Here is a 21,498-nt window from a genome sequence, read left to right as displayed (position 1 = left end):
GCCAATGCAATGCAGAGTATTGGAGAAAATGATGAGATGAAAGTGAGAACGCGCTTTGTGAGATGCTTAATACTAATTAGTGCTTGCCAAAAGCCAGGGAATAAGAAGAAGAAGAACAACCAGCAGGGGAAAAGCAGTAAAATTATCCTCAATGACATAAAAGAATGGGAAAAAGCAGTAAGGCAACTCAATCGATATTTAGAAAAAGCAGTCACACTTCAGATCAACAGTTGAAAGTGTCTGATCCAATGGAGCAGGGTAAAAGCGTTGACGATTGTTGATGCATAGGAAGGCCTATCGGCCTAAATATCTCTAAACACTCGCCCATATATTAAAATTACTCACTGCTTTCTCACTTCAATATTTACCATATGATTTTTGGATATTTTGTTTTTAATATATAAATAGCTCTTTCATATAAATTAAATAGTTGATAGATACTAATAACTATCAATCTATAATAAACATCAAAACACTTACTCCATAACACGTCATATTATTGGATTAAAAAATCATAAAAATTAATTAAACTATAAATTTAAATTAAATTATTATTAGTTATAAAAAGTTTAATATATAACTTTAACACACATTTTAAAAAATATATAACAATATTTTCACCATAGAAATTTAATGAACTTTATCATAAAAATTCTTGTAATGATTTAAATACCATACCAATTACAATATAACACATGTTGATATTGCTTTGCGGTCGATGAAAAAGTCTTAATAGTAGCCGTTTGAAATTCAATTGAACGAGCTTCTTCGCCATTTTTTTATATGATTAGCCATAATGGCTTTGCAATGGAAGCCGAAGTCTTAGAAGTGCCGTTGGAAATTCAATTCAACGAGCCCTTAGCCATTTTTTATATGCGCATGAATTCATGTGTTACATGCATATTTCTTTATCTTCCAGACATGAGAGCCCGCTAGATTGACTGGAGTTCAGCACCGTTGACAGATCAAATCTACTTGAATTCCATTACTTCAGCAGAAATAACTGTCATGGCTGGTGGCAAAAACAAAAACTGTGCAAGGAAGCACTAGATAATATTGCACCAGAATTCTTGGCCAAGCTATGGCAGAATTAATGAAAGGTGTGCCAGAAAAAAAGAGCACAACACATTGAACTGATCAAGAGCACGAATTGTTCATCTGTTCCAATCTTTTAATTTTCATGAATCTCCTATGGCCGACCATCTTGTCAATTTCCCTGATGCTCTCAAGCCTAGGTCTCCAACACTGGGCTTTGCAATTGACCAACTGTGCATAGACTTTCCGCAAATCGGGAGTATTCAAGAGTCTATTCTCATCATCTGCGGAATCCCCGCCTACTGAACACCCACGTTCATCAGCGTCATGCCATCCGTCTTCCAAAAGCTTTGAAATAAACTCCGGGCACACTCTGATCCGAAGTCCTCTGCCAGCGTCGCTTTTCTGTATCTCAAACGGTTGACACAAAGCAGAAGCGCGTTCGATACTGCGAAGCGGAGCTGATAGGCGAACTGTGGAAGTAAGTGGAGATTTTGCGGGCGTGGGCGGAGGCGGCGATATTAAGGAAGCCAAAGATACAAGAGACAAGGGAGAGTGAAAGAAGTGTTCGGGTAGAAGGAAGTACTTGTTGCCCAACTTCAGTTTGTCACTCGGAGATAAAGTGGGCGTCTTATGCCCGATGTAGAATGAATCGGAGTGACAGACTAAATGTTGAGGGGATTCTTGAATGATCTGGGCGGCGCAGAGTGGTTTATGAAGGATCTGAACGGGGCCGGCAAGGGGAACCAACTGAATTGTTTCCTTGTGATTGCCCACCGTGAGACAGCAGACATGGTTGCCCATATTTTATTTGGTTTCTTATGAGCAAGCGGAACATGAATATGCCGCAAGGGCAGAACGCAGAAGTGGTGTGTTACATAAATTGTAAAACCAGTATTTATAGACTAGAAAAGAGAGACGCGGAGGACTATATAAGATCGAGTCAACCAGCCGCCCATTATCGGTATTCTCCTCATCAGATCCATGATTACATCCACACGTTTTACAGTTGGGAATTAATGGAGGCATGAAAAAGCCAGTTGGGCATCAACCGCCTTTTGAGTTTACTAAAAATAAAGCAAATTTCATCGTAGGTCTTACGTCAGTGCAAATGGAGGATGAGGAAAACATCGGGTGCACTGGCGTTGGCGGGCCTAGTTGAGTTTATAATTCGCAGCTCTTTGGGGAAATCACGGGCCCCTGGTTGACTATGTAATTTGCAACTCTCTGGGAGAACTTTTATCGATTCCTCACTTTGATGCATATTGACCATGATGGCAAGGGCTAACCAGCCATATATTGTGCCATTAATGCCTTTGCCAGCTATGTATGGGCAGCACGTCAGGCAGGATGGCATAGGATGCATACATGACTCCGGCCGGCGACCTCGCGTTTCCGGTGACATACCCGGGACCCACCAACGAGGGCCCGCCCGCCCCGTCCCTCCGTTCCCGCTATCCACGTCAGCGCACGGGATCTATGTTCAAATGAAACTCTTCCCTCGCGCCCATTTCATTAAAATTGATTTTCGAACGCCGATGGCTCTGCAACCTGCTCTGCGCATCCGTTGCTAACAACCGCTGCTAACAACCGCTGCATCCTGCTTCGCATGTCCTCTGCTACGTGCTCTACGACTGCTCTGCGATCACAGGTATTTCTCTGACTACATTTGACAAGTCTGCTATTTGTCTGCTGCGAAATCTGGCACATGAACTCTCTCAGAGAAAAGGAACATTGGGTTCATCTTCTTTCTTAGGGTTACTGTGAGATAAACTTGCTAGGGTTCCCCTCTTGATTCTAGCAGCATTAGGCAGTTGGATCACTGGGTCCTGTTTGCTTAGACGAAAAATTCTCACCTAGACGACGAGCATCTGAACTCTTCATTACTCGCAATCTCTTCACAGACTTCACAAACATGCTGAAAAAAATAAAAGCATTTTTCCATTCAGAAATCTGCCTGTAACGAAATTCTGGATTGTCAACTTGAAAGTGAGGATAAGCATCTACTTAATAGATAAAATTTTGGTTTCACATAAACTTATGTGAATGATCAGTAGCCCCTTGTGCAGATTCTGGAACCGGCATACCAGATAAGAATGTTACCCTTGAAACTGCCATAAGGGATTTCTCAGGCAAATTGGAAGGATCTATTTGTGAGGAAAACGAGGCAGAGATTTTCCAAAGCTTCACTTCCCATACCTGCCATTGTAAATTTAGAATTCAGTTCTTTGACAGTAATAGCTCAGTTCTTTGACAATACTACTATTAGCCCTTAATGATACTTGCATCCGCAATGGAGGAGGAAAAAGATATTGGTTATTGAATTAACCATAAACAACAAATCATGACAGATAAAAAGAGATCATCTAAACTATAGATGATTTAAAATGGTTAGTTTAGTTGAGGATACTGGACTTTCCAACAGAAAATAAGCTTTACAAATATTTATATAGGACAAGGATGTGACTTTTCATCTCTACTATTCATCTTGCAGGCAGTCTTGCTGATGATATCAAAGGATTTGCAGAATTTTGCAATGGCACTAATCCTTTGACATGAGGAACTGTACCCTTGATTTGACAGGAAATATTTGAAGCTTTGCTGATTGAGAGCTTCAAAGTCTATTCATGGTTCCTCCAATACGAAGAACCACCCGTAGGCGTAAAAAATGGAGTGCAGCGTGAAATCAACATGATCAAAATCCCTGGAAACAAGCTACAATCTCAGTAAACAGTTTAATACAGGAACTCCAGAAATATCATAAAACAAACAACTATATTGAAGGGAAAATCATATGCAATTACAGATGTAAAGAAGTTTTTCTTGATAACCTTTTTTACTTCTACTATGAAATATGTTTTGTCAACTTCATCTAGTGCCCTAAGCTCATTTGGAGTTTTATCATTTAAATATTTTATCATTTATTTTGTTGTTAGGACTTTGTTTTCCAACTCATTATTAATTATTTTGATGACTGTATATGACTTTCCTAGTAGATATTTTTGTTCTTCCACAATGCAAATATATTTCAAAACTGAGTGCATCACCTGTATGATTTCTTCCAAAACTTTCCACTTTGCTTCCAACAGGGAGAAGTTTCTTTCAATTTGGCCTTCAATTTATTGATTTCTTCTTGAGAGACTTATTTTTCATGTATCAGTTTTTTGTTTCTTTCATTTTATGAATTGAGATGCCTTTCTTTGATATTAAATTGTACTTTTGCCTCTACTAGAGTGCCCATGTTTCCTCAATTCTATTTCAAATAATCTAAGATCTGATAATGCTTTGGACATTTGTTCTACAAGATCCTAAGTATATATGGCATTTGAAGTGGAAGCAACACAGACATGAGCCTTCTGAGATAGTTCTAAATGCTAAATCTTCTCTTGCAGATATTCAATTTCATTGTTTCTTCGTATAAACTCTTCTAGCAGTTGCGCCTTTTCTTTTTCTACTTGTAAAAGTTTTGTTGTTTGTACATGTTCAATTCCTAGGATTTTCAACTTTTTCCTCAAGGACTGCATTTTTGTTTATGTGTTTTGAAGGAGAATATTGATAGCCTTTATGTTAATTGGATTCACTCCCATATTCATTGTTAACTTCTTATATTCTTGTAATTGCATATGATAAAACAAACTTCAAGTTAAACTGATATATGGATAACCACAATTACATACACAGTAAAAGCTGAACAGTAAAAGTGCATCAGTATGCTTATAAATTTCTATATACAAACTGTATGCTCTTTTCTATTACACTGCAATAAATTAGAGGTTTCCATTAACATTTTTTAATAATAATAAGTTCTGGCTACTTAATGCGGATCATTCACAAGGCTGTGTAAGCATTCTTGAATTATGAGACTAGTAACAGAAAAAGGAAAAATGGTTACTTCAACTTAAACTGATATATGGATAACCACAATTACATACACAATATGGTTATAAATTTTGAGCTGACAAAGAGTATATATATATAATTGGCTCGTTTTGTTATATAAGGCCATGGTGGGTATGCGATTGCATAACAACGTGTTTTTTTCTTTTTTGTTACAGCTGAAGCTCCTCCTGGTGCTTTGTTATTGCGTGAGGAGATCAAGGATCAACAGACCTTGGCTCAATCTACAGTTGCAACAGTTGCTCAATCTACAGGACTAGTATCTCTGTCTCAATCTACTGGGTTACATGTTCCTCTATCTATGAGTTCACAGTCAGCCAACAATATAAATTTTCAAACGCCTTTGCAAGGAGTCAAACAGAGTGAGTTGAAATCAGCTTCATCAATTGCTAAATCCAGTGAAGTCAATCTGGCAGGTGCAAAATTTACCTCAAATGTATCCCAGTCAAAATTGCTTGAGATTGTCTCCAGAAGTAACCGACTTATGCAATGGGCATCTGCCAAACCAGCTGAACATGTGCAACCTGTTTCAAGTGTCTAGACGACAACTTCTGGCAGCACTGGTTTTGATAGAAGGTTGGATGGTAATTCCAATTGTGTGGCCAGGGAACCATATGGTGATACAAAACTATCAGGCATTTCTAGTAGTGTTCCTCAATTTATTCAACAACAGGCACCCATGGACATGCCTCTGTATATGCGTTCACAGCTGAGCTGGATGCATCCTCAGAATCTGTCATCTCATGCCACTTCTCAGGGAGGTGTAAACTCGATGTTAGAATTGCCGAATTCAACCACACAGAGTCCTTTTAATTGCAGGCAGATACCAATGGGAGCTGATACATCCCAATCTCAAAAACAACTATGGAAGTCTTTACCTTCAAAACAGCCTTCTCAACAGACATCTGAATTTTCAAATTCGATTCCACCAGATTTGAATGTAGAAAAACAGTCTCCAAGGTCTCCAGTTAGGCAGTCTTCTGGAATGCTGGTTGATTCACAGCCTGATTTGGCCCTCCAGCTTTGATTTATTGAGCATTTAAAAGGTTGACAGGGAACATAATTATGTGTGAATCTCTTGGGACAGTTTTGAATAACTTGAACTTCTTAGTGGTTGGTGAAATTTGTTGGCTAGTTAGGGCATTGAAACTGGTTTCCTTCTATTTGTATGTTTAACTATGCTTGTGGTTCCTTTGCAGGCACAAACCAACTTGGTCTTTGTAATATCAAAAGCTCTGCATTTTTGCGACCATTGAAATAGTTCTGTTAATATTATTAAGGGAAAAATTCGTGAACTCTTAATTATTTCAAATTCTGAGTTTTTCTTGTTTTCATTAATTATACACAATTCCCACTTGTTCCTGAACTTTGGCTGCTGATGACCTGTGATTCTCCAAGCAAGTTTCTAGGAGTACTGCACTGTTTCTAGTCTATTCTGTCAGCATTGTCGTCAAATCTATATCAAACCTCTTTTTCCATCCATATTTTCAGGCCTTAAAAGAAGTGTGGATTGATAGCACACCATAATTCAGGTGGAGATTGAGAGGCACAGAAATGTCTAAAATATAGCATTTGAAGCTGTCAAGGCAGACAATATATTACAAAACCTAATAAACTCTGGAATTGTTGATAAGGAAGTAATTTTGTAATTATTGAGGAAGATAATGCTTCCTTGACAGTACCCTCATGCTATGAAACTCTCGGTAGGCACAACCATCAGCAATATAAACTACAATCCAGCACTGTAAAATGATTGGCATCATTAATCTCTTGGTTGACTAGAAAGTCTATGCATCTCTGCATATGATGTTGCAGGAAACAACTTAACGATACCAGTGTCATATTGGTGTGATAAGAACTAGTGTATTATGGCAACTCTGACATTCTATTGGAAGTCTGAATCACTGTAACAGAATTTTTGCAAGGTTCCAGAATGACCAAAGAAATTGTGCTTCCCAATGCTATATGAAATGAGGACAGTGGGATCTTTGAAACATTCAGAGGCATACAAAGTGAACGGGCTTCCCATTGTTGTGCATCAATGGACATGATTATCACAGCTCGTTTAACCATTTATGTCATATTGGTTCTTCCAGAGACCCTGAAAACCCTTGGGACATGGTCGAATATAAAATTGTCATAGATCCAAAAAGAACCATGATTAAAGTTCTGAATTTCAGTTGAACTGACACACAGTAAATGGCTGATTTACGTTGATGAAAAACTCACCTGTTCTTGAATCATTTCAATTTTCACTATATGTGACATTTGGTTATTCCCTGGGTACTAATATTTCTCGTTGTATGGAGGGAATATAAATCCCATCTAATTAAAATAACTGAATGGAACGCAAAAGGAAGAAGCATCAGTCAGTTTCTCAAAACAAATTGTTGGAAGCACATTGGAGGAGATTTCAAGAGGGTGTGCTCCATTAAAGAAAACTGTTGAATGGAACATCAGTTTGAGATGACGGTATACACATTAAATCAGAGATCAGTTTCAATGGTAGACATGAACAGCACCAATCTGTTGTCAATTTTCGGTAACACTGGTTTTCCTCTCAATTGAGTGGCCAGTTTCTGCAAATTAATAATCACTTAATTTACAGATTTAATTGAAATGATGATTTTTCAAAAGTGAGTACAATTTCTAGGTGAGGCCTAAGATCAAATCTAGGGATTGCCATTATAATGCCAAGGGTATATTCAATAGCCAAATATACCAGGAATTTTTGATTTAGCAAGATTTGAGACTCCACGACAGTGGGGGAGCCTACTCTTTGAGCCTTATCACAAGGAGCTAAAGATGCCCCTGTGTGATTTGAAACCGGGTGGAGAGGATAACATCCCATTGTGCCAACCACTGAAAAGAGGATTTGAAATTTTGAAACTGGATAAAGGGGATAATATATCCCATTGTGTCAACCACTAGATCGTCCCATCAAGAAAAAACAAGCTCGTCCCATGAAGAGAAAACAAATCCAAATTTTTAAGCATGTTTTGAAGACATAAATTTTTAAGCATGTTTTGAAGACATAAAAGGTTCATGGTAACTGATTTGGTTTGGCAGGATATGATAAAAGAGGCATGCAATTGAAGAGATTAAAAACTCAACAGCAGGCATTAAGTTTTATTTTGTGAAACAATACTTTATCTTTTAGTTAACGAGAGAGCAAAAGAATAAGAAAGGTCATTTGGGTTGTTATCCTGCCCCTGAAGATAAGTGAGAGATCAGAATGTGAGGGCAGGTGACTGAGACTCCTGGTTAAGATATTCTAGCCAAAAGCAAAAGGAAAAATTCTCGAGAGAATTCACACTAACAGTAATGTAAGTTATTATCACCAATCAGAATCATAATGTTCATATTGTTGCAGGATAAACTTAATTGGAATTAATTTTGAATAAAAACCACCAAAAGCACAGACAACCCAGATAATGTATAATTGCCCCTTTACTATACTTGTATGGTAAAATTGTGCAGTGCATATATTACTACAACAGGGGCAGTAAACTGTCCCTTCCCGAGTGGTAGAGGTCCACTTATCATCAAAGATATGAAATGTAAATGTTTCTCCAAGTACTGATCTGTTATAGATGCCAGGATCACCACCAGCAATGCTCTGATTATATTGCTGTGTATGCTCGGATTAGTTTTCAAAATTTACTTTGGAAAGTGGCATTGATTATTGTTCTTTTGTTGAGCCTGAGATTAAATAACCAAGGGCATGGTTTTTGATTTTTTACTGCTAAGAATTGTTATATGTAACCCTTCATTTTCATATTATGGATTACTTTATCTTGTTTTATGTAGATTTATTTTTTTGATATCAGTCTACTTTGCAATTAAAATACAGCTATTAGCCTATTGCTGGGCAAATGACTTTACATGTTAGCCAGTTCAGACTTTCATTTCATGGGTGTATCTCTGTTTCTGATTTTGCTTAGTGTTTGCATTCTAATCTGGCATATACAACTTTGTACAAATCAAGTTTGCATTATTAATCATCATGTTATTATGAGTACTGAATACAGAGAGTTCAAGAAATATCTCCCTCTGCAATATTGATGTCTCTGTTATTTATTTGTTCATGCTTATTATAGCAATTTGCTTTTGTATTCATGGTGATAGGAATGCGTATACTTCAACTAAATTACCGATTGTGATATGTGTAGAAGATCGTTTATATAGAGATAATTACATATATTAGCTAAAATTGTTCAGTGCACATAACATATGCCTTTATTGTCGTTATTGGATTTACACATGTTCCACTACAACAGGCCGTGTACATTTGTATGTTTTTAAACAAAAGTTTGCTTTAGCTTGAAATACAGAGGAAAAATAGTTTTGTTCGTATCACTTACCTATCAAAGCATGTAACTAAACAAGATTAATACCAACAGAATTAAGGAGAAAACTTCTAGCTACTTGGGCAATGCCATCCAGCACATCAATAATATTATTGCAAGAGCTTCTGATTGATGATGCAAAAGAAGTGAGGAAGCTAAAAATTAAAGCCCAGCTAAAGCAGCTCAGCCTCAAAAAGAACCCAAACCCCATTATGTCATTCTTTGTCATTCTCAGCCTTTGGTGGCATGAATGGCTAATAATCCAATCTACATAGCAAGGACTGAACAATCTTAGTTTTTTCAAACAGTTGAAAGATAACAAACCCCCCAGATATTTTACCCAAGATAGATTGTTGTGCAACTAATTGATAAATCAATGGTTTAGGAATTTTTTTTGATGATGCTGCTCAGGGACAACCTCAATTCAGTGGAGCTGGTGGAATAATTTTCTTTAAGAGGTGCTTATTTTTTCAGTCTAAAGCCGGTCTAGAGAAAGAACTAACCATTAACAAATTTCAGAGTTTAATTAACAAATTTTCAAAGCTCGTGACCTTAAAGTTGACTCTCATTCTTGCTGATGGAAAAATGTGTAAACAACATCCAAATTTATGTGATTCATAAATGGTAATAAACTAGATGAAGAGTGCATGCACTATGGAAAGACAAATGTTAAGATCGATTTTGAGGAAGTCTAGTTCATCACAAAACAATTTTACCATCTTTTTTCAACATGTGTAACAGGAAAAGGATTGAGATGACAGAGGGTCTTTCCAAAACTATTAAAGATCCATTTTAAGTCGAGTTCATCACAACCAATCTCTTTTCAACATGAGTACAGGGAAAGGATTGAGATGGCAGATGGTTTTTCCATAACTACTTTCTGGTTGATTCCTGGTCGTTGGCACATTATTCAAGAGGAACGTGGTCTCTCAGTTGACTATTTTCATCCTTTTTTTCCTTTAAGTCGTCTGCTCTGCTCTATGTATGAAATGTATTCTTGCAGAAATTTATTCTAACGAAGTTGTGGATCATTAATGCTATTCCATGATAATGTGAGCATCCATGCACTGAGAGTGTAGCGTAATTATGCATGGAGGTTGATTAACCTACAAGAAATAAGAGGTCTAACATGAATGTTACTAAAGTTCAGTTGTGACGGTTGTCTCACCCAAATGTCGAAGAATGGTTATCATCAGACGACCAGAGGTTTGCAAACATGCTTGAACCTGGCTATAAAACAGTTGTCCTTAAAGAAACAAAAAGAGAATTAATACTTACATGTTCCAAGTGATCAGCATTCTAAGTTTATATGTAGGTGTTAAGGATTCCAACTTCGTGTCAAGCAACAAGTTGAAGGAAATAAATATGTGGTGAGTGCATATAGTATGGAAAGCAAGGAAAAGAAAGGATTTATTACCTAGAATTGCTTGTGTGTTGCAAACCCTACTCAACAAAAATGCTTCAAATGAAGGAAATCAGATTGCTTGTGCAGATAGTTGTGTTGTTTTATGGAGCAGCTGCAAGTATGTGGATGGAATTAACAGGTGTAGATAACAAGGTAACTATGAGCCTTTGGTACCCTCCAAGTATTAATAGGCAATCATGAATGATGCTTGAAGAAGATTGTGCATACATATTATTAAGCTGAGGAGTTATAATTCCATGTCCAATAGTAGTCTAGTCAAGTTTGAAAAATATTAAATGGACATAATTAAAACCAATCAAACATTCACATATTCATATGCACTGAAAGCAATGATCCACACATTTGCCAACTTGTGGATGGCCTTTAGAATCACCAGTAGGTTAAGAATAATTAGTTCACCTCAAATATAATGTACATAATTGGACACATGAATTCAGTTATAACATGATTGGACATCCAAGGTGAATGATATTACAAAACCAAAAAAAAGTACATCCACGAGTACTTTACTGAAAGAACCACGGTATGAGAATCCCAATAAAAATGACAACCATGGTGTATACACATAGTCGAGACCTATATTGATGCTGATCAATGTTTGCCAGTGGAATGAACGATGATCCTGAATCATCTCTGGCACCTACATCTACACTTGAGATTGCTCCAACCATTAGATGAGTAGAGATTTTATGGATCTCCGCAACGTGTTTTATCGAAAAAGAATTAAATCGAGCACTCCAGATTTTTGCCTCTCTGTAGAGGGGCCTCAAATTGTCTGCGCGAACATTGTAGATGCCTTCCATGTGATTACAGATTAATTCTGAGTTTGTCAGCACTGTTATGTTATTCACCCCATTGTGTTTTGCCTCTTTTAAACCTGCAACAAGTGTAATGTAGTATTCTTCGTTATTGGTTGTCTTTCCCTGCACTTCCCATATTCTATAAATCACATGATTTTTTGCCCCATTGTGAAGGACAATTTTTAAAGATGCTGGACCAGGATTGGGGCGGCATGATACTTCAATGCATAGTGTCCACTTTTCCACCATTCCGTGGGCTTAGAAGCACTGCATAGTGACAACAACAAAATAGATTCATGTTAGAATACTTTAACATGACAAAATATCCTGATTGAAATTGATTATTGTTATGCTACCTCAAGTCTGAATGCACATCCTTGAAACATAACAGAAAATACCATATCAGTGATAAGACTTAGAGGATGCACATCCTCAGCATCAGCAAGTGTCAGAGGATGAGTCCTCTACCACAATTTGGCTTGACAGCTCTTCAGGTTAATTTTGTTTGGTTTATCCTTCGGTAGATTAACTAATTTTTGCATGAAATGTGATGCAGTCTAAAGAGTGTTTGTCTCCCTGACTTTGGATGTTAGCCATGGTTTTGGATTCTCCTTAACTCATCAGTTAGCTCTGGTATTCTTCCTGATCCAAGAGATCTGCTGTTGAATAATTTCAGGTAGTATCTGCTCATAGGATTGCACTCATCATGAACAATCCTGATTAAATGTCATTTACTACTGTTTGATTTATCATTTATACTTGAAATTAACATCGACTATCACATGCTGGAACCAACAGCTTCAACCAGGGCAGCCACAACAAGAATTAGGAGTCATGGATTTTCTACTAAGTTTGCTTCAGGAGCAAAGCGAGGTTTCTCTGATGCTCTGGGAGTGAATTTGATGCGTGATTTTGGGTTTGGATTACCAGAGTCGGACTCAAAGTTGTTGAATCAGTTACAGCCAAGGAATTTCATATTTCCTTGGGCTGTTCCGCAGCAGTATGGCCTTGCAAACGCTTGGCTCACTTGGGAGCAGAAAAGCAAGCAGAATTTGCAACACTATTCCAAGGCTTTAGCGCCCAGCGGGATTCCAGATGATAAAACGAACAATCGATTTGGGGAGGGTGCTATATCCACCCAAAATACCCAATCTGTAGTTAAAGCTTCTCAGGAGAGCCAGAGACCGCCGGCGCCTGTTGCTGCCTCTGAAAAGATACAAACCCCAGCTGAGACTGATCGTGCTCCGAACCAAAGTGTAACCCCTTCCAGGTCTGTACAACTTATTGTTTTTATTTTCTTAAATTTTTGGTCTTTAATTTATCTTTCCTTCAATTTCTTTGTGTTTTTTCTTTTGAGATTTTGGGTAGAATGCATTTTTCATGAGTGCGTTTAATTTTTTGGCTGTTACAGAGCACCGCCGGTGGTAGGATGGCCTCCTATCTGGAGCTTCAGAAAGAATTTGGCTGCGCAACCCAAAGTAGCCGCGGCCCCCTCTTGTAATCGTCCTCCACCTCCACCTCCAGCAGCAGATCCAGGGGAAAAGAAAATCAACACCATGTTCGTCAAAGTAAATGTGGATGGCGTGCCTATAGGCCGCAAAATTGACTTGAAGGCCTATGACAGTTACGAAAAGCTCACTGCTGCTCTGGATGAAATGTTCCGAGTCGCCATAAATGGTTTGTTTCCTAATCTCTCAATCTTGCACAGAAATTATGATAGAAGTATTCTGAATCTTTCGCTTGAAATAAACATACAAGTTTTCTGAATCTTTCGCTTGAAATAGACATAGAAGTATTCTGAATATTTCGCTAGTTCTATTTGCAGCTCAAACATCGGATGCAAATCCTTTACCTGAAAATAATAATAACCAGGCGAGTCTCTTGTTTTATCATCGTTACAGGCAGATTTCTGAATGGAAAAATGCTTTTATTTTTTTCAGCATGTTTGTGAAGTCTGTGAAGAGATTGCGAGTAATGAAGAGTTCAGATGCTCGTCGTCTAGGTGAGAATTTTTCGTCTAAGCAAACAGGACCCAGTGATCCAACTGCCTAATGCTGCTGGAATCAAGAGGGGAACCCTAGCAAGTTTATCTCACAGTAACCCTAAGAAAGAAGATGAACCCAATGTTCCTTTTCTCTGAGAGAGTTCATGTGCCAGATTTCGCAGCAGACAAATAGCAGACTTGTCAAATGTAGTCAGAGAAATACCTGTGATCGCAGAGCAGTCGTAGAGCACGTAGCAGAGGACATGCGAAGCAGGATGCAGCGGTTGTTAGCAACGGATGCGCAGAGCAGGTTGCAGAGCCATCGGCGTTCGAAAATCAATTTTAATGAAATGGGCGCGAGGGAAGAGTTTCATTTGAACATAGATCCCGTGCGCTGACGTGGATAGCGGGAACGGAGGGACGGGGCGGGCGGGCCCTCGTTGGTGGGTCCCGGGTATGTCACCGCCAACGCGAGGTCACCGGCCGGAGTCATGTATGCATCCTATGCCATCCTGCCTGACGTGCTGCCCATACATAGCTGGCAAAGGCATTAATGGCACAATATATGGCTGGTTAGCCCTTGCCGACCATGATTGCCTTGAGCAAGTCCAAGAGACATCCGACGTTCAACGAAGGGTGGGTGCCCGCTGGGCAATCCAAAACTTTGGATCTAATTCTTATTAACTCTTCAAACTTACTGTATGAAATACGTTTTTATTAAATAGAAGTATCTAATCAAGTTAGTTGAAGTAGATGGCCATTAAAACAAACAAGTGAAAGGGTATTCAAACTTATTATTTAAAATATAATTAAATAGAAGCATATAATCAAGTTAGTTGAAGTAGATGTCATGTTAGCCATTAAAACAGAAAAGTGAAAAGGTAACCAAGCTACTTATAGTTACATTTTATGAGTGTTAAATCTATTAATTTTTTAACATTTCAAATCTTTTTTTTGAAATATGATTCTGTATTTTATTCACACGTGCAAAGAATATTGGTAAGGTTTTGAAATATGATTCTGTATTTTATTCACAGGTGCAAAGAATATTGGTAAGGTAAAATCCCCAATATTATTAGGTCGATTAAGGAGAGTTGGCATAACTTGGCTTTCCCAAACAATAGATTCAATTTGAACTCAAAGTAGTTCGGTTTCACATTGTACATAGGAAAGCTATCTTTTTGCACAGGCCACTGTAAAATAACACATTTGAAATATTAAAATTCATAATATTTATTAAAAAAAATAATTGATTTTATTTTGTTAGTGTAACAAATTAGTACGCAAACTTACCAGAACATTTTCAATATTTTTAGAGTTTATGTTAATTAATCAATTTAAAGAGTAATTATTTTCATTGATAAAAATGAAAAGATTTAAAGTGATTAAAATATTATTATATATTTTTAAAAATAAAAAATTAAAGTGATTAAAATATTATTATATATTTTTAGTAAATATTTAACAAATATTATTTGAAAATGAGTAAAAGATTACAATTATAAAATTTAAATAAAAATAAATAGTTTTTTAATAATTTTTAATAAGTAGTTGGATTTATTTTAATTCTGAATTTACCAAAAGTTAAATTTCTTCACTTCAAAAAAGTGCTTGCACCTCAAAAGATTTTATTGTTCCAGTGGCTTGATAGATCTTAAGGTAACATGGATATCCATTTCTTCTTACATAAGATATCATCAGCAAAACCATGAGTTGTAATGATCCAAAAGCCACAAATAATAAACTAACTATTTGAACTCGATTTTATTTTAGTTATTACTTAATTATATTTCAAATAATATAAATATATTACTTACATATTTTAAAATCAAATTAATATTTTTATTTTTTTTTTAAATTTTCCTTGAGAACAGGTGGAATATCCACTTGAAATGTTGGACACAATTAGATAACATCTTCCACACAGTTTCATAAAAAATATTCTCTTAATATAAATAATTGTGAAATATACACTTTTTAGTTAAATTTTTATTAATCAAATAGAAATGACATATCTTTAATAAAAAATCACAGAGAAACATTAATATTCTATCCCAACATCCCTGGTAAATGAATAATAATATATTTTAAATACCTGTTTCCTGCCGGGTCTAAAATCCTTATATCTAGTTGTATCATTGAAAATACTTCTTTGTTTCAAAACAAGTTTGAAAATCCGTCTAAAAACAAGTTTGAAAAATGTTTCTTTGTTTAAAGACAAGTTTGAAAAATGCTTACTTGCACTGCGGTAATGTATTCAGAAGCTTAATGTATTCTGAGTGTGTGCAGAATGTGAAATGACCCTCTAGCACAACAATCTAAATGCGAAATGTTGTTTTGATTACTGTTTCATATCCCGCCTTATCGTTCGAAGGTATGAGTGATTTAATTTAAAACCAGTGCACCTGGGCCCTTGTTGAAATGTAATTTCAACTGTAGCGACAATTGAACAGGGACCACGTACATTTCAGGAAAACCGCCAGTCTTCCATCGCACCGCTTTTCACCGAGCAGTGGTATTTTCCGGAGGGCAGCGATAACAATCAACAACAGACATGTGGATAGAAGTTTTGTCAAAGCAGTTTTCCCCAGAGCATAAAGATCGACATAAAATTCCACGCGATATTGCCAACAGCCGTTCGATTAACTTGAGGCAGATCAACGGTTATGGCAGCGACAACATGTTTTTTTTGGAGGACCTCCGTATGGCTGACAATGGCCGTATGACTGAATACAGATGCAGGGCTGATTGAAAGCATTGGATGGACGAAGAAGCAAAGTCCACGTGAAGCATTTAATGAAACTTACCGTGTTTGGTAAAAGTTGGTAAAGGGTTTAATTTTATTGCTCACGGGACAAGTAATATGTATTGATATGTTTTTTGTTGTTGTTTTGTTGACTCTGTAATGAAAAAGAGGGAACAAGGGCAGCGTAGAATTACAATGTTCCTTTTGTTGAATATGTATTGTAATATGCAGCACATAGCAGTGCGATAGCAAGTTGAAGAAACTTTTTTTTACACAGCAGTGTGAATGAAAATGTAATACACAGCACGCAGCAGCGCGACTGTAAATTGTTTTTGTTCGTAGGTTAAAAATGGGAATACACAGCAGTGTAGAAGTGTGAATGCAAGGGTAATGCGCATTAGCGCAAATGTATTTCTTTTGTGGTTGTTCATTTGAGAAATGAGTGGGAGCACACAACAACATGAGTATAGTTTCTGTTGGTGAATATGAAAACGCGGCACACAACAGTGTGAATATGTTTTAGTTGTTGTTCGTTGAGAACTTGCAAGGGAGCACGCAGGGCGTATGTTTCTGTTGTTCATTAAACTGAACTGTAATGTGATGCACAACAACGCGAGGGTAATTTTGTTTTGTTGAGAGAACATGAAATATAATGCGCAGTAGCACGAGAGTAATGTAAGAAGTTGTTTTATGCACAACAATGCAGTGATAGAGAGGTGATGTGAGACGCAGCAGCGCACATGTATTGAAGGTTTTACACACAGCATTGTAATGTTTTTCCAAGAGAAGACAGAGTCTGTAATGCACAACAGTGCAGAGATATTACAGCCTGAGTGCCATTGTGAAGAGCAGCGCGAATGAAGAAATTTTTACACACAGCAGTGTAAAATTTCAAAACAGAGACAGAGTAAATTTGCAAGGAGACAGAGTAATTTTTTGTGGAACTGAAGCGTTCCTGTTGTAATCCCTCTGGAAGAGGAAGAATTTTTTTTTGTAACAGGCAGTCTATTAATGAATACAAAGTTCTTTTGTGTGTGTTGTTAAAACTCTGTGCTCTGGAAACAAATTTTTGATCCTGTGGTAAAAACAGAGTATTACTCTCTGTTCAAGTTATTTTGTTTTGGAATTAAACAAAAAATTCCGAACATGGTATCGGAGCTTGTCCAGGCTCTTTGAAGGTGTCAAAGAAGCTGAAGGAAGGATTTCTTGCTGCAACAACTTCTCCAACAGAGTGAAGACTCAGTCAAGAAAGAATCCCATGTATTTTTCAAGTTAACTTTTGTGTTATTGTTGAGGATAGTCAGTCATTTTAGATACACAGTCAAGTATCTTGAAGCACAGTTAAGAGTGCAAGAACACAAATGGCGAGGTCAAGGAAGAAAGTCTCCAATCCTCCTAAGGATGTGTCTCCCTCTACTACTAAAATAGAAGACAATCAATTTGATGAGGCTCCAAGGCTCAATGGGAACTTTAATATATGGGAAGTAGGAATGAGGACTTTATTACAGTCTCAAGGGATTGAAATTTGGGAATCAGTGATTGATGATAGCAAGATGGATAAAGAATACGAGGAGTACAATGCAAAAGCAGCAAAGACAATCTTGAATGGGCTACCTGATTCTATAAAGAAGAATCTAGGAAAACATTCATCAGCAAAGGATATATGGGACAAACTTCATGACCCTCACTGAAAAGGAGCACTGACCATGACCATCAATAAAAAAGGAGACCTTGAACCCATCATAGACGCTGAAAATGAGAATGATGACATCAATGTTGAAGCAGACCTAGAAGATGAAAAGAATGAAAAGGACTTTGTAGAAGAACTCCTCGCTCAAATTATGACAGCCATGGAAGAGATTAACAATTTGAAAAAGGAAAATGAGGCACTTAAGAAGATAGCTCCAGTTGGTAACCAAGATCAAACAAGGAAGAAAGTTGACCTCATCAAGCTTCAAGTACAAGAAAGGGATGAAGAGCTTGCCAAACTTAAGAAGGAATTTCATCAAAGCAAGAGGAAGCATCATGAAGAAGTCATATCCATGACAAATCAATTGAATAAAGCAAAGAAGTAGGGAAATACTTTGTCAAGTCAACTTGAACAAAGGCACAAGAGCGTGAACAAACTTGAAGAAGAGATTGGTCAGTTCAAGGTAGAGGTCTCCTCCCTTAAGTCTAACGGCCACAAGGAGCTGAGAAGAGAATGGAGAGTAGTCAAGCAAAGAATGAAGAAATCTTAAAACTGAAGTTAGATATCATCTCCCTTAAAATAGTAGCAGCTGAAGCTACTCGTAGCAAGGAAGAAACTGAGGAACAACTTGCAAAGAAGAATAATGAGTGTGAAAGATTGGAAGAAGAGATAGTCCTCCTCAGAAAAAAGGATAAAGGGATGAACAAAATCATGAAGAGCTCTCAAGCCTTGGATGACATGCTCAGCTATCACAGATTTCCATCTAATAAATCAGGACTCGGGTATGCAGGTGAAACTCCAAACAAGAATGAAAATGCTTTAAGAAAAAGAGATGTGAAGAAGCCAAAAAGAAATTGTGATGCTCCTAGTTCCAGCAAAGGCAAAGAGAAAAATCAAGGCTACAATACAAGAAATCCTATTCCAAGAAGAAATTTTGCTCCAAGTAGAAAACCAACTCCAAAAAGAAATGTAGATGATGTCAAAGAGGCAAGAGGCAATGGTTATAATCAAAGGATCTCAAGGCAGAAAGGCTTCAGAATTACATCAAGGAAACCTCCATCTCCCAGGTACCAAAGTTCATTTTTTGGTTATTGTTATTCTTGTTCAAACTTTGGTCATATGGCAAAAGACTGTAAAGCATCTCATAGAGATAGATGTTATAGTCTCCGACAACCTCCAAGAAACAATTTTACAGGAAGAAATCATGAAATCTTATTCATGAACAATGTAGAATGCTTTAAGTGTCATAACATTGGTCATATGGCACGCGATTGTAACTTAACATGGGCTCTTACACAAGCTAGAATCATGCAAAAGAAGAAAGTTATACAAGTATGGAGAAGGAAGGAAATACAGCCCGAAAGTCCCTTGAGCTCTCCAGCCAATCTAAGCTTTTTTTTAGAAGACTCTGCCAAAAGGAGACGATGCATACAGTTAGGGGGAGTCTGTAATTCTTTATCATTATCACTGAAGCTATTAGTGAATGGGTTCTTATGAAATCCTTGCTGAACTATATTAACAGTTGAAATTAAAGGGGAGTGTTGAAATGTAATTTCAACTGCAGCGACACTTGAACAGGGACCGCGCACATTTCAGGAAAACCACCAGTCTTCCATCGCACCGCTTTTCACCGAGCATTGGTATTTTCTGGAGGGGTAGCGATAACAATCAGCAACAGACACGTGAATAGCAGTTTTGTCAAAGCAGTTTTCCCCTGAGCATAAAGATCGGTAGAAAAGTCCACGCGATATTGCCAACAACCGTCCGATTAACTTGAGGCAGATCAACGGTTATGGCAGCGGCAACATGTTTTTTTTTGGAGGACCTCCGTATGGTTGACAATGGCTGTATGACTGAATACAGATGCAGGGCTGATTGAAAGCGTTGGATGGACGAAGAAGCAAAGTCCATGTGAAGCATTTAATGAAACTTACCGTGCTTGGTAGAAGTTGGTAAAGGGTTTAATTTTATTGCTCATGGGACAAGTAATATGTATTGATATGTTTTTTTTTGTTGTTTTGTCGACTCTGTAATGAAAAAGAGGGAACAGGGGCAGCGTAGAATTACAATGTTCCTTTTGTTGAAAATGTATTGTAATATGCAGCACATAGCAGTGCGATAGTAAGTTGAAGAAACTTTTTTTTACACAACAATGTGAATGAAAATGTAATACACAGCACGCAGCAGTGCGACTGTAAATTGTTTTTGTTCGTAGGTTAAAAATGGGAATATGCAGTAGCGTAGAAGTGTGAATGCAAGGGTAATGCACAACAGTGCAAATGTCTTTCTTTTGTGGTTGTTCATTTGAGAAATGAGTGGGAACACGCAACAGCGTGAGTATAGTTTCTGTTGGTGAATATGAAAACGCAACACATAGCAGTGTGAATATGTTTTAGTTGTTGTTCGTTGAGAACTTGCAAGGGAGCACGCAGTGCGTATGTTTTTGTTGTTCATTAAACTGAATTGTAATGTGATGCGCAGCAGCGCAAGGGTAATTTTGTTTTGTTGAGAGAACATGAAATGTAATGCGTAGTAGCGCGAGAGTAATGTAAGAAGTTGTTTTATGCACAACAGTGCAATGATAGAGAGGTGAAGTGAGACGTAGCAGCGCACATGTATTGAAGGTTTTACACACAACCGTGTAATGTGTAAAATTTGTACTCCGTCACTCTCAACCCATGAATCATAATAGAAATGGAGACCATGTGCATAAAGTTGTAGTGGGCTGATCTAAAACTGATAACAAGTGAACCTACTGAATGAGTTAAACAACTATGAAAGAAATAAGCCCATGGGCTTGGGAACCAAAACATGATGGGAGTCACCCTAAAGGTAATGTGTATGGAAACGAAACGAGTACCTGCATAAAGTTGTAGTGGGACAATGTGCATAAAATACAGGAACAATTACTAGAAATTAAATAATTACATGGCAAGAATTGAAATTAAATAAGTAGATAGCAAGAATTCGAATTGCATATTATAAATAATTACATGGCAAGAATTGAAATTAAATAAGTAGATAGCAAGACTTCGAATTGCATATTATATTATTTCTGTTTTATTTTCTATTAGGAAATATTTGCCTCCATTAAGTTCTATTAATCGCTCTCGCTCCTTTCTAATATTGATATTCCAAAAGAGACATTAGCAAGATTGGATATGTCAAAACCTTATTAATACATATGTCATATATTGGATATGTCAGTGTAGACTTTACATAAATTAATATTCTATATAGTTAATTAATTCTCATGTTTTTTAATTTTGTTAATTAATCCTATTAGGGATAAGATAATATACTGGTATATTTTTCAGAATGCATAAATGCATTTGGAAATTTTTAATTTTTTTTATATATCTTTTCCAGGAAGTAAAAGGCTGGAAAGGAATTTTTTTTTTTTTTTTTATATATCTCTGTAAAGAGGTTTTTATAGGATGAAATGGGAAAACGCAAGTAGGCCTAAGCCAACGACCACCAGAAATGAAATTAGCCCGTTGTGGCGGGCAATAGCCACCGTAATATACTTAACACTCTCAGCTAAATGCTATCCACTAACACTGAGCCCACG

General features: G+C 37.1%; 2 protein-coding genes and 2 long non-coding RNA genes across 5 annotated transcripts; 2 read left to right on the top strand and 2 right to left on the bottom strand.

Moving 5' to 3' along the window:
* Positions 1–663: 663 nt before the first annotated feature.
* On the bottom strand, positions 664–1,885 carry LOC149199829 (uncharacterized). The gene has a single exon (XM_089399462.1). The coding sequence runs from the start codon at positions 1,837–1,839 to the stop codon at positions 1,138–1,140; it is 702 nt and encodes a 233-aa protein (XP_089255588.1). The 5' UTR covers positions 1,840–1,885; the 3' UTR covers positions 664–1,137.
* Positions 1,886–2,316: 431 nt separating this feature from the next.
* Positions 2,317–5,891, top strand: LOC149199828 (uncharacterized). The gene is made up of 2 exons (XR_016253318.1): positions 2,317–2,686; positions 5,091–5,891. It is a non-coding gene; the product is annotated as an uncharacterized LOC149199828 (long non-coding RNA).
* A 5,196-nt stretch (positions 5,892–11,087) lies between these two features.
* LOC149199826 (uncharacterized) lies at positions 11,088–13,903 on the bottom strand. Its single transcript, XR_016253317.1, has 2 exons — positions 13,715–13,903; positions 11,088–11,774 (listed from the first exon to the last, which is right to left on the bottom strand). It is a non-coding gene; the product is annotated as an uncharacterized LOC149199826 (long non-coding RNA).
* Positions 12,275–13,574, top strand: LOC149199827 (auxin-induced protein 22B-like). Of its 2 annotated transcripts, none has more exons than XM_089399461.1 (3): positions 12,275–12,777; positions 12,919–13,184; positions 13,333–13,574. In XM_089399461.1, the coding sequence occupies exons 1-3, from the start codon at positions 12,290–12,292 to the stop codon at positions 13,557–13,559; spliced, it is 981 nt and encodes a 326-aa protein (XP_089255587.1). In that variant the 5' UTR covers positions 12,275–12,289; the 3' UTR covers positions 13,560–13,574. The 2 variants fall into 2 exon arrangements, with proteins under 2 accessions (XP_089255587.1, XP_089255586.1); XM_089399460.1 differs by having other exon boundaries at positions 13,321–13,574.
* Positions 13,904–21,498: the final 7,595 nt, after the last annotated feature.

Source organism: Pinus tabuliformis, chromosome 2_1 (genome assembly GCF_031772625.1).
Source record: "Pinus tabuliformis cultivar Carrire ecotype Pingquan chromosome 2_1, CPIR1, whole genome shotgun sequence".
NCBI classification, from domain to species: domain Eukaryota; kingdom Viridiplantae; phylum Streptophyta; class Pinopsida; order Pinales; family Pinaceae; genus Pinus; species Pinus tabuliformis.
The sequence above is the reverse complement of the archived record's forward strand: the minus strand, read 5'-3'. Positions and strand labels throughout refer to the sequence as shown.

Excerpts from the sequence above, each read along its gene's own strand:
- LOC149199827 (XM_089399460.1), top strand. The coding sequence starts at position 12,290 with ATGCTGGAACCAACAGCTTCAACCAGGGCAGCCACAACAAGAATTAGG. Across the intron at positions 12,778-12,918 it reads CAAAGTGTAACCCCTTCCAG|AGCACCGCCGGTGGTAGGAT; the intron begins GTCTGTACAACT and ends TGGCTGTTACAG. Across the intron at positions 13,185-13,320 it reads GTTCCGAGTCGCCATAAATG|TTCTATTTGCAGCTCAAACA; the intron begins GTTTGTTTCCTA and ends ATATTTCGCTAG.
- LOC149199829 (XM_089399462.1), bottom strand. The coding sequence starts at position 1,839 with ATGGGCAACCATGTCTGCTGTCTCACGGTGGGCAATCACAAGGAAACA.